This window comes from Gymnoscopelus microlampas (genome assembly GCF_963454915.1).
Source record: "Gymnoscopelus microlampas genome assembly, chromosome: 11".
Lineage (NCBI taxonomy): Eukaryota > Metazoa > Chordata > Actinopteri > Myctophiformes > Myctophidae > Gymnoscopelus > Gymnoscopelus microlampas.
In genome coordinates this window covers 49,093,438-49,106,367 of record NC_139948.1, presented here as the reverse complement: position 1 = coordinate 49,106,367, position 12,930 = coordinate 49,093,438, and the positions used below count along the sequence as shown (strand labels likewise).

Genomic DNA, 12,930 nt, shown 5'->3' with positions numbered 1-12,930 from the left:
TTGTCCATGCAGTTATAGTCTTAATACTGTTAACGACTTTAAGGACTGTCATTTGTTAACAAAACGGATTTCAGCACTGTCTTTTGTTTTTTTTCTGTTTCATTTTTTATTTTTATCCATTTGATACTGATGGAGTGATTTGTGACGCTACACAATCGGTACAACGCATTTGTTTTGTTTTGTTTGAACTTGGCAGTAACAGTATTGTACATAATCCACAAATAACTTAAATAAACTAAGGTACCAGCTTCTCAGATAATAGTCGCACATTGTGAAACATCAAGATTAACAAAGAATATCATCGTTTTTTTTAAAGAGATTATAAGGAGAACGTCTCTGTTATATTGTTAGCAGTACAGTACACAGTATAAGCCACTGGTTTTTGTTTTCCGATGGTATAAGTTTAATTTGTCCAGCTCTTTTAATAATTATTGCAGACACCTGTAACATAACAGTATTGCTGTCCCCCATTAAGACTGATATGGAGTAAGTCTGTATTTTGTATTGGTATATTATATGAATATAAAGAGTGGTATGAAATCATCCATGTTGTGAATAGCTTTTTTAAAGAGTAGTGCCGCCTGATTATCAGCCTGAAGCTGCGTGGAGCTTCAGGCTGACATTGGCTGCATTGTCGGCGATTGCAAGGGGGAGGGGATTCGAATTTCCCTAAACCAATCACAAGAGATCCACGGATCCGCCTACATCTGACGTCATCGCACAGCTTTGTTTTAGCAGATAATTCGCTGATTGGTTCGTCGTTAGACCCCACCCCCCACCTCCGACTCTCATTGGACGGTACTGGAGGGTATCGGAGATATCCTATAGGCTCACATTTCAACACCAGACCAAGAGGCAGTCCACTCAGAGAGTGGGCGGGGTCTATGGTTTGTGACCAGGCTAGCCAACTATAGGCCTGTCAAAATTATTACATAATCGTCCAATCGCAATTATTTGAGATCGTCGCAATTGTTTTTGCATAATCGTCGTAATCGTTTCCATGTTGAAAAATGTTCACACATTTACAAATATGAAACTAAAAGCAAAAATAGCAGATCTACAAGCTTACAACCCGTCACTTGGTGACGCGTTGTAAGCTTGTAGATCAGCTACTTCTGCTATTTGTACAGGTATGCAATTATTAAAAAATTCAATAATTACTTTGGCATATTTAAGTTATGTGTCATATATGCCCTTTGGAAGTTATTAAGCCTAAAAAACAAGCAAAAAATGTAAGTATGATATGTTCCAGTGTTCAATTGTGGTGTGGGGGCACGCTGTCGCCTCACAGTTAGAAGGTCCTGGGTTTGATTCCCGCCGGGGACGCTCTGGGCGTGTCCTCTCCTCTGCGTCATCAGTCCCCATAACCTAGGTGGGGTTGGCGAAAGGGCCTTCCTGTGTGGAGTTTGCATGTTCTCCCCGTGTCTCCTAGGGTAGGTACACTACCCGCACAAAAAACATGCTGTAATCCTGGTCTCTATACTGCCTCCCCCTGGTCAGCCGGGGCGCCTGATGGAGGGGAAAGGAACTGGTTGGAATAACGTCTTCCTTCCACACGTGCTACGTCCTACCGGGGGAAACTCCCCCCTGTCGGGTGATAAGAAGCGGCCTGCTCACTCCTCATGCATTGAAGGAAGCATTGAGCTCAGTTCGGGGCTCTCCCCAGGCTGGCAGACGGAGAGTAGTGCCCAGGATTACAAGTTTAGGCAATTGGCACTGGGTGAAAAAAGTGTTTAATAAAAATGTAGAAAAAAATATAGTTGCGTTACGGCAATGTGTTTATTCCACAAATAATGCACAAACAACAGTGGGAGATGATAGCAGTTTTTTTTTACAGTTGGCATTACCTGAAAGGTCTCACATTCCTCTGTCCAAGCTCCTCAGCGTTGCTGCTAACAACAGGTGATTTGTGGCTGAAATAGCCACTGGAGCTCGCTGACCACACTCGCTGTACACTATTATAACTGCTTCCACACTGCCTCGCACTGTGTGACCTGGTAGGTACAGTAAAAAATACAGTACCGCCGTACTAACCACTTACTGCCAGGAGATTAGCATGCGCTATATTCTGTGACACTCGTTTTTTGTTTTTTCTGTTCAAAACACTGCTAAATTGCACCACAATTCTGAGGTCAGCGTGGACGTACGTGTACGGTGCATTCCTGCACACAACCACAACAGTGACTCTCACCAACCCCCCCCCCCCCCCCCCCCCCAACCTCACCCCCGCCTCTGTGGTGTAATTAAACCATTAAGACCTGAAGCCGAACCCCCATCTCAAAATATGTTGTTCCAGGGACCCCACAGAAGCAAAGATTTGAGTTCAAAATGATCGCTACGAGCTTGTAGATCTGCTATTTTTGAATAGCCAGAATGTAAAATAATGCTTTTTTTGCTCAAATGAAAAAGTGACACAGATGCGTTCCAGGTCTTAATGTATTAAGCTCTTTTACAGCTCATCCAGCAACATCGTCATTCTCTGATTAACGAAGGAAAAAAAGGTGTTGTGCAAAACACCACTCTTTGGCAGCGGTGATAAAGCCCTTACATTTTAACCAGAAGCCATAACAAAGTGGAGTTTGATCCCATCTCTGGAAGGGAGCCTGCCCAGACGAGCATGGACACACAGTGAGGGACTGTGAGGTGACAGATACTATGTGTGACGTTTTGGACTCGTCGTCGTTGTGCTTTTTGACCATGTGAATCAATCACCTCGTTGAAGGATTGTGTGACCGACTACCTTACTGAGAGGTGAGTGGATTAAACATTATAGTATTTTCATTTGGACAACATATAAATCATAAAAAAAAACAGGGATTGGTCCTTTAATCTCCATGTTTGGTGCGGCACCTGTAAATACAAAAGACACTGCTCCGTTCATGATTGCCGTCAGTGGTGTAAAGTAATTAAGTACATTTACTCGAGTACTGTACTTAAGTACAATTTTGAGGTACTTTCACTTTACAGGAGTATTTCCAATTGTCTATACTTTTACTTCTACTCCACTACATCTCAGAGGCAAGTGTTGTACTTTTACTCCACTACAATTATTTGAAAACTTTAGTTACTAGTTACTTTGCAGATATAAATTATGACATTATAAAACGTACATATATCACTTTAGCCCTATTTTATACCTAGGCTATTTGAAAATAGCAGATCTACAAGCTCACAACATTGTGAGCTTGTAGATCTGCTATTTTCAAACATTGTCGTACTTTTTCTTTTGGTACTTTAAGTACATTTGGATACCTATACTTTTGTACTTTTACTCTAAGTAACTACTCTAAGTAACTTACTAAGTACATTTTTAATTCCGGACTTTTACTTGTAACAGAGTACTTCTACTTTGCAGTATTGATACTTTTACTTAAGTAAAACATTTGAGTACTTTTTTCCACCACTGATTGCTGTTATACAATGCTGCTATACAATATCACAAAAAAGTGTTTTATTTTATTTTATTGGATGATTGTGTTATGATGATAAGCTTTGAATATTAAAAAAGTATTGAGGGTTTTGTTAGTTAGTGGCAGCTTCTCCAAGTGCAATGAGTGCATGTGTAATTGGAGCCTGATACGAAGCTAAATCTTTAAATCAAATCAAAATCAAGCTTTATTTATATAGCACATTTACAAACAGGCAAGCTGAACCAAAGTGCTGTACAGGCAAATTGAAAAACATCAATGCAAGAAAACAACAGAGCAAGATCACAAAACATTTGAGAGCAACAAAGGAAGACACTTAAAGGCAACATAAAGAGAGGGAGAGGGAAATATGTATAAGTGGAGGTTACATATCAACATTTAAAGTTTTTATAGATAGTTTGTATAATATAAATAGCTCTATATTCTGATAGTAATCATTGCTATGGAGTGTTTGTTCAGTAACAGAGGTCTCCCTGTCTCTCCGGATCTTCAATAGAAATAGAAAATACACTTACAGGTCGGGATACCAATATTATCCAATCGGGTGAGAGAACTCATACAGGGACACAGGATAAACAAGTGAAATGGGTGAAGTGAAACCCTATACGTTTACGTGTGAGAAAAAACATAGAAAAAAAAACCTCAAACATCTTTTACACAAGTAGAAATTGACCGAAATGAGCAACAATGGAATCGTGAAACTTAAAATGTAATGTCAACTTGTTACAGCAGGGGTCTTCAACAGGGGGCCCGGGACCCCTAGGGGGTCCTCAAAGTTACTACAGGGGGTCCGCCAAATCTTTGTGTGATAGGAGTTTTTGTTTTTATACATTAACCACTTGAACCCTAGCATCCCTAGCATTCTGAGAAGAACGTTTGCCAAAAATAGCGCGAGGCGTTGTGAGCTTGTAGATCTGCTATTTTTGTCTGTATAGGTGTAGAGCTGCAGTGCTCTATGGAGTCTCATTTCTCTCCAAAAGCCCTTAAATATGATGGAATATGATTAAGGATTACTGTGATTATGGTAAGCTCACATTTGATATCACACACCTGTAACTTTCACCAGCCCCAAAAAAAACAAAAAACGTATTTTTCCCCCAAGTTTTATTTTCAATTCATTGAAAATTAATCAAATTAATTGAATACATCAATTATAGATTCATTGTAAACATCCCTTAACAGTACTACAACAACAGCTTGAGTTTCTACACCTGCACAAATCCTCAGGATTAGAACTTTCAACTTTAAATTTCCAACACCGGTTTTAAAAGTTGAAATCGAAAATCAAATGTCAAACTGAATAATGGATTTTTAGAGAATCATGACATTCCTATTATGTTTATAATAACCGTGTGCATTAAACGTTTCCCATGTATTTGAATAACGTGTCATACGAGCGGACGTTATTTTTTGCATTATGATTTAAAGTTGCAGATAATCATGCTATACTGTATGCATTTCACCACAGCAGCAGCAAACCAGTGGTGTAAAGTAACTAAGTACATTTACTCAAGTACTGTACTTAAGTACAATTTTGAGGATTTTTTTGTTTTTAGAGTATTTCCCATTTTCAGTACTTTTACTTCTACTCCACTACATCTTTTACTTGTAACAGAGTATACTTCTACATTGTGTTATAGATATTTTTACTTAAGTAAAACACTTGAGTACTTTTTTTTCACCACTGCAGCAAACACAGTTTGTTTCGTTGCTTGGAAGCTGCAGCGGGAAGGGTGACCTTTTGACCCGATGGCAGGTGCCCAGGGGGCCAGCGTCCCCCCCACCACCACCATGCGCCCCCCAGGGGGCCACCAGCCCACCCTGGCCTCTGTGGACATAGTGGTGCTGGTCGTCTACTTTGTGTTAGTGCTGGCTGTGGGTCTCTGGGTAAGTACTGGGCTGAACCATTATGCACCCACACCGGATCTTAATCCATTAAAGGACGACTTCACCCATTTTCAACCTGTCTTCATATAATTGGTCCTCACTAATGCTCATGATAAAATGGCACCATTTTGTCTGTGTCTCAGGTGGACAGTTCAGAGTCCCGTCTACCAGTGACATCATCGATGGGGAATCCAAGCTAATAGAAACTGCAGGCTTTCTTTGCAATGCAATAATAGAAGCCATTGTTCTCGTGTTAATAAAAATCTAAATAGAAAATGTGAAATATTGTTGGGAAAAAAAATCCTGCTTAACGATGATGTCACTGGTAGACGGGTTTCTGGACTGTCCACAGCCCTCCTATGAGACACAGACTGAATAGAAAAAAAGGTACCATTTTATCATGAGCATTAGTGAGGACCAATTATATGAAGATAGGTTGAAAATGGGTGAAGTCATCCTTTAATATCTTGGTGGGTAAAGTGTTAAATGGGTTAAGAGACACTGTCTAACACAAAGCTGTGTCTCTGCCAGTCCATGTGGAAGACCAAGCGCAGCACCGTGGACGGATACTTCCTGGCTGGCAAGAGCATGACCTGGTGGCCCGTGAGTTCCATTGATTGACCGACCGATGGACATTTTTCATTGATGAAAAAATGCATATGGAACCTCTCCCTCCACTACCGCTCCGAGATGAGGTTCCACACAGCAGGCAGGGCCGGATTTATAGGAGTTGAGGCCCCTGGGTAATTTTTTGAGTAATTTTTTAGGCCCCCCTGGCACGCGCGCAGTGTTATTATGAAAATTAACATTTTCCACTATGCATGATTCTTACCCTTTCCCGCACATCGTATCCAAAAAGTAAAGGTGTTCTGCACTGCTCTCAGATGTTTTAACTCTTAGCGGCAAAGAAAATCTAAGTGACGGGTTGAAACAAGCATTTAAATCACTTAAAATGTCAGCATGTGGCCATGTTTTCCCAATGCAATCTCATGGGAGCAGTACAGCGCATGCAGACACGGGGGTCGACTGGCCACAGGCTGACATTTTAAGCGATTTAAAGATGCACTGCAGTGACATTTTCGGTCATTTTATTTTGAAGGTTCAGTCTGAAACGTCGGCTCAACCGACTCTAAACCAATCAGAAGGTCCCATCCCTTCAGGCTATGGGACGTTGGATCTCAATCACTTCAGCCGTGCGCAACACGGCTAGTGTTTGTTTACAAGTGAGAGAGAGACGGCCAGTGAAGCACGTTTGCTACTACCTGGCTTATTTCTAACCTATAATGTTTTCAGATACATATTTTAGTGTGCAGATTAAGTTTAAAATGAGTAATACACTCATCGTCAATGAGATTAAAAACGGAGTAGCTCTGTAAATAAATTCAGCTGTGTTTGAAGAACATGCAGCTATGGGAATCAAACAGGTGCATGTAATCAAGATTCATTTATATTCATGAAGGCTGCGTTATGTCATCACGCAGCACGTTTTCGTTTACAGGAAGTAATTAAAATTGTCTTTTTAGGGACTTTAGATATAAAAATACACAAAAATGTTTTTTTTTGGCATCTATTGTTAGGTATGCCCATATGATGACCACGGATATGCTCTAAAAGTGTGAAAAACATATTTTTCATTTCACTGCACCTTTAAAACGCTTGTTTCCACCCGTCAGTGAGATTTTCTTTTCCATAGAAAGATAAAACATATGAGAGCAGTGCAGAAAACCTTTACTTCTCGGATACGATGTGCGGAAAAGGGTAAGAATCATGCGTAGTGAAAAAACATTCGAAAATGTCCCGCTCAAATGGCACCGAGCTGCGTGGAACCTCATCTCCGATTGGAGCGTGGATACGTGAACGTGTTTGTATATTATCCATCAAAAGGTGGTAGTGGCGTGATGTTGGTTCAATCCATCTTCTCCTTCTGTGCAGTGTTGATTTTGACAGCACATTTTTTATTTAGTTAGTTCATTTTAGTCATCTGAAATGTTTTAGTTTTAGTCGTCTAAATATCGTAAGATTATAGTCGACTAAAACTACAGTTGATTTAGTCGACTAAAATGTATTTTGGGCGGTGCCTTGATGGCGTTGTAATGGCTGATTTTACACTTAGTTGCATGCAGAAAATAGCCGATCTACAAGCTCACAACGCGTCGCAGCGCGACGCGTTGTGAGCTTGTAGATCGGCTATTTTCAGAGAGGCGTAACCAAGCATTAAATGACTTGTCTTTTAGTTCTAATGGATCTCTTCTCCACTAGATCCCTCCCTAACATTTTAGTCTAGTTTTTATTTGTTGACGGAATTGTCAATATACAGTTTTGATCATCATAGCTTAGTTTTTTATTTAGGTTTGGTCAGTGGAAAAAGGTAGTCGAGGAACATTTTTCGTCATAGTTTTTTTAGTCGACGAAATCAACAATGCTTCTGTGTTCTGTGTCTTCTGTGTTCTGTGTCTTCAAGGTGGGCGCCTCTCTGTTTGCCAGTAACGTCGGCAGTGGCCATTTCATCGGCCTGGCGGGTTCAGGGGCCGCAGCGGGCATCGCAGCGGTCGCATATGAATGGAACGTAAGAGCAGTGGTGTAAAGTAACTAAGTGCATTTACTCAAGTGCTGTACTTAAGTACAATTTTGAGGATTTCCAATTGTCTATACTTTACTTCTACTCCACTACATCTCAGAGGCAAATACTGTACTTTTACTCCACTAGAATGATTTGAAAACTTTAGTTACTTTGCAGATATAAATTATTACATTATAAAGCATACATTAACCACTTTAGCCCTATTTTATACGTAGGCTATTTGAAAATAGCCAATCTACAAGCTCACATCTACGCACCGCATCGCGACGTGTTGTGAGCTTGTAGATCGGCTATTTTCAAACATTTTAGTACTTTTACTTTTGGTAGTTTAAGTACATTTTGATACCAATACTTTTGTACTTTTATTCAATTAGATTTTGAATTCCGGAATATTACTTGTAACAGAGTACTTCTACATTGCAGTATTGATACATTTGAGTACTTTTCCAACCACTGCGTAAGAGACTGCATGTGATTTATATAAAGACCAATTAAGTCCTGGAAATCTATACTGTCGGGGTGGAAACCAAAACACTTTTGTAATGTCCAAAACAGTTCCTACTTTTCAGGAAATTAAAAAAAAAAACCTGCGTACCAATGGATCCAATGTATATTATTTAGTAGGCATGTAAAGATTTATCGTAAATTGATTAAAATCGAGTGTTGGGCTACGTCCTCCCCACCAGGAAGACGTAGAGCCTTCGTCCTACTCCTCCCGGGGAGTGTTGGGCGGGAAGAGTAGGACGAAGGCTCTACGTCCTCCTGGTGGGGGCTCCTCACTGGCAGGTGAGTCAGTAGGATAAGACAGCAGTGACAACACAGAAATGTGTGTGGGGAGGAATTCATTGGCAACGACTAATGTGGGGAGAAAAAGGTGTAAAAAAAGAATTGGCTACTCTAAATAAAAAATAAAAAATAAAATAAAAAAAAGAATACAAAATTGTGAAAAATGGTATGGTGAACCTAGTGTCGTGATTGGAATCGTATCGTGAGTTCAGTGAATCGTTACATGCCTAGTATTTAGTCACCTTCCTATTATTTAAACCGCTTTCAAACTGGTGTCTCTTTTTTTGGGGGGCATGTCATTATAGGTGGAAATCTAATAAATAAATCATTAAATAAATACGTATTTTTCAAAAATGTTAAAAAGTTAATGGTAAATAATAACAAATGCATTTCCCATTTCATTATCAGGGCATGCTCATGGTGCTGTTACTGGGATGGTGTTTCCTGCCCATATATATCGCCTCAGGGGTGAGAGGTCAATGCACAGTGCGCACGCACGCACGCACGCACGCACGCACACACGCACACACACACACACACACACACACACACACACACACACACACAGTATATCATATCATATCATTTGCACATCCACTCAGTGCTGGTTCATATTGTATATGAATATCTCTGATGTCATTCTCTCCAGGTAACGACCATGCCAGAGTATTTGCAGAAGCGTTTTGGAGGAAAGAGAATACAGCTATTTATAGCTGTGCTGTACCTGTTTATTTACATTTTCACTAAGATATCGGTAAGTACATTTCAAGCAGTGTATTCAAATCCAACAGGGACGTGCACAGATAGACTCTAGGTGGTGCTAGAGCACCTGCCCTTTGCCCTCTTGACCAGAAGTGCCCTTTTGAAAAAAGGGCACAGCAGGGGTCTTCAACAGGGGGTCCGGGACCCCTAGGGGGTCCTCAGAGTTACTACAGGGGGTCCGCCAAATCTTTATGTGATATGATTTTTCTTTTTACCATAACCACTCGCAACCTAGCGTCCCTTTTCTGAGGAGAACTTTAGCCAAAAATAGCAGATCTACAAGCCCACAACGCGTTGTGGGCTTGTAGATCGGCTATTTTTAGCAAAGAGGTATACAGTAGGTGTAGAGGGAAAAAAGAGCAGACCAAGTAAACAAAAAAAAGTATAATTTACTTGAGCACCTGCCCCTCAAAATGTCTGTGCACGCCACTGAAATCCAAAGTTATTAATTGTGTCAATGCAGCATGTGTGTGTGTGCATGCGTGCGTGCGTGTGCGTGCGTGTGTGTGTACGTGTGCGTGCAGGTAGACATGTATGCGGGGGCAGTTTTCATCCAGCAGGCCTTACAGTGGAACATCTACCTGGCTGTGACAGTGCTGCTGTTCATCACTGCTCTCTACACAGTGACAGGTAAACCCCTCCATACCATACATGGGCAACTGGCGGCCCGGGGGCCACATGCGGCCCCCACCTTCACTTAATGCGGCCCGCAGGTTAATATGGGAATACTGATATATTATTGATTTCAGCTGTTACCATTCCAAACATGCAAACATGACCCGCTTTAATTACTTCAGTCTATAGTAGTAGCTTAATGTCTTTTTTATGTCCAATGTATTAGTATTTAACTTCATAAAGTTAACATAAGTATAACTAAATGCATTTGAAATAAAATAAAAATGTTACTTTTCAGGATTTTAATTCAAAAATAGCAAAAAAAAATATGGATTCCAATTCAAAAATAGCCGATCTACAAGCTCAAAACGCGTCGCGCTGCGACACGTTTTGAGCTTGTAGATCGGCTATTTTTGCTACTTTTGTGTGACATGAATGGCGAAAAAAGTTAAAATACGGAGAGACAGTAGGCTATATGCAATGTGGTCCTCTGGAGTGACTGTGGAAATATAGTGGCCCTCTACATCATCAAAGTTGCATCACCCCTGCTCCATACTGTTTATCACTGCTCTCTACACAGTGACAGGTAAACCCTCCATGGGTGGCAGTGCTGTACATTACATTACATTACAGTTATTTAGCAGACGCTTTTATCCAAAGCGACTTACAATAAGTGCATTCAACATAGGTAGGGAACGAAACTACTACTAATCACCAGAAGTCTTAAGTTCCTGCAAAAACAAGCAACCAAGAGTATACCTAGCGCTAAGGTAAAAGTGCTATATATCAGCTACCTACTTTCTTAAACAGATGAGACAAAATAGCAAAATCAAATGAGCACGAGCTAATACAAAAAGTGTATCGACTAAACAAGATCCAATAAAACAGTACAACAATAAAACAAGAGTTCGTACAACTAGTTAACAACAAGTAAGCCAGACAAAGAGGAAGGGTAGTGTTTCCTGAAGAGGTGGGTTTTCAGCCTGTGGTGAAAGATGGGCAGTGACTCTGCTGTCCTGACATCAGTGACTCTGCTGTCCTGACTTCAGTGACTCTGCTGTCCTGACATCAGTGGGGAGTTCATTCCACCACTGTGGGGCCAGAACGTAAAAAAGTCGTGACCGTGTCGATCGACCAGCTGTAGATGGGGAATTTAACCATGTTTTATAAATATTTAACCAAAATTAACAAGCTTGTGACTAATTAATAACTAGAAACTACACAACCATCTTTTTTACATTTCCTGAGCAGCTTTGGACATACAAGGTTTCCATCAGACAGCGATAATAATGTGTGTTTATACGTATGTAGGTACGGTATATGTGTATACTGTACGTATGTGTTTTATGTGTGTACTGTATGTGTGTTGTGTACTGTGTGTTATCTCAGGTGGCCTGGCTGCAGTGATCTACACTGATGCTGTTCAGACTGGCATCATGCTGGCTGGAGCCCTCACCCTCATGGGCTTCAGTAAGTCACATTCTCCTACTTCTAGGCCATTGGTTCTCAAAGTGGGGTCCGGGGACCCCCAGGGGTACTTGAGGGATTTCCAGGGGGTCCCCAGCTAAATGATAGATTAGGTACCAAATGGACCCTTATGGGTCTGTAACTCTGAGAGTGTATAAATGGAACCAAATGGACCCGTTAGGGTCCATTTGGTTCCATTTATACACTCTCAGAGTTAAATTGACATAGATTTTACAATATAAATTGCGGTCCAAGTGATAGAAATGCCATTAAATGAGGGTCCGTAGCCCTAATGCATGTCAAACTGGGGGTCCTTGAAATTAAAATGGTTGAGAATCACTGCTAGAGCCGTAAAAAATCTTCTCTTATGGGGGTCCCTGGTATATCTTTTGAAATGGGGGTCCGCGGGCTAATAAGTGTCAATTTGGGGGTCCTTGACACGAAAAAGTTTGAGAACCACTGTCCTAGGCAGTGTTGATTTTGACAGCAAATTTTGATTTAGTTTTAGTCACCTTTTCATGTCAAGGACCCCCAAAATTATATGTATTTGGACGCAGACCCCCATCTCAAAGGGACCCCCCAGTAGCAAAGATTTGATTTAAAAATGTTCCCTTGAAAAAAAAAAAACATTTTCACGATTTTTCTAAAATAGCAGATCTACAAGCTCATAGCACGGCACTCGTTTATATATTTCTATGAGCTTGTATATCTGCTATTTTTTAATAGCCAAAGTATAGCAATAACCCCCCCATCCATCCATCCATCCATCCATCCATCCTTCCTATAACTGCTCTGTCTGTCCGTTTCTTTTTGTTTAAAAGGTTTTGTGGAGGTGGGGGGCTGGAACGCTCTCCTGGACGGCTACGCGGGCGCCGTCCCCTCGGTGCGCGTCCCCAACACCACCTGCGGCGTCCCCCGGGACGACGCCTTCCACCTGTTCAGGGACCCCCTGACCTCCGACCTGCCCTGGCCCGGGGTCATCGTGGGCATGTCCATCCCCTCCATGTGGTACTGGTGCTCTGACCAGGTACAGTGCAGTGCAGGACCCCCCAGAATGATATATGCGGACCCCCCCCCCTCCCATCTCAAAAATATCTTGTGCCAGGGATTTTTCAAAGATAGCAGATCTACAAGCTCATCTTTGCTTCTGGGGAATTCTACAAATGTCTTCTAAATCCTAACAGTTTAAAAGAAAAAATAAACTTATGTTGCTATAATATCAGTGGTTCTCAAATGTCCTGGACCCCCAAAATGATATGTATTTGTCCGCACCGACCCCCCCATCTCAAAATATTTTGTTCCAGGGATCCCCCAGGAACCCCCAGATTTTCGTTTTTAAATAGCAGATCTACAAGCTCATAACACGGCAACTCGGTGCCGCGTTATGAGCTTTTACATCTGCTA

At 41.2% G+C, this 12,930-nt stretch overlaps 1 protein-coding gene across 1 annotated transcript in view; it reads left to right on the top strand.

The window, feature by feature from the left end:
- Positions 1–5,846: 5,846 nt before the first annotated feature.
- slc5a11 (solute carrier family 5 member 11) overlaps positions 5,847–12,930 on the top strand; it is a gene marked incomplete at its 3' end in the record, with an annotated part of 34,105 nt that continues 27,021 nt past the window's right edge. The window contains exons 1-7 of the mRNA XM_084070833.1: positions 5,847–5,918; positions 7,777–7,881; positions 9,091–9,150; positions 9,332–9,436; positions 9,969–10,074; positions 11,449–11,529; positions 12,348–12,553. Coding sequence (XP_083926959.1) covers positions 5,850–5,918; positions 7,777–7,881; positions 9,091–9,150; positions 9,332–9,436; positions 9,969–10,074; positions 11,449–11,529; positions 12,348–12,553 — 732 coding nt within the window. The 5' untranslated portion in view covers positions 5,847–5,849. The remainder of the gene's footprint in view (positions 5,919–7,776; positions 7,882–9,090; positions 9,151–9,331; positions 9,437–9,968; positions 10,075–11,448; positions 11,530–12,347; positions 12,554–12,930) is intronic.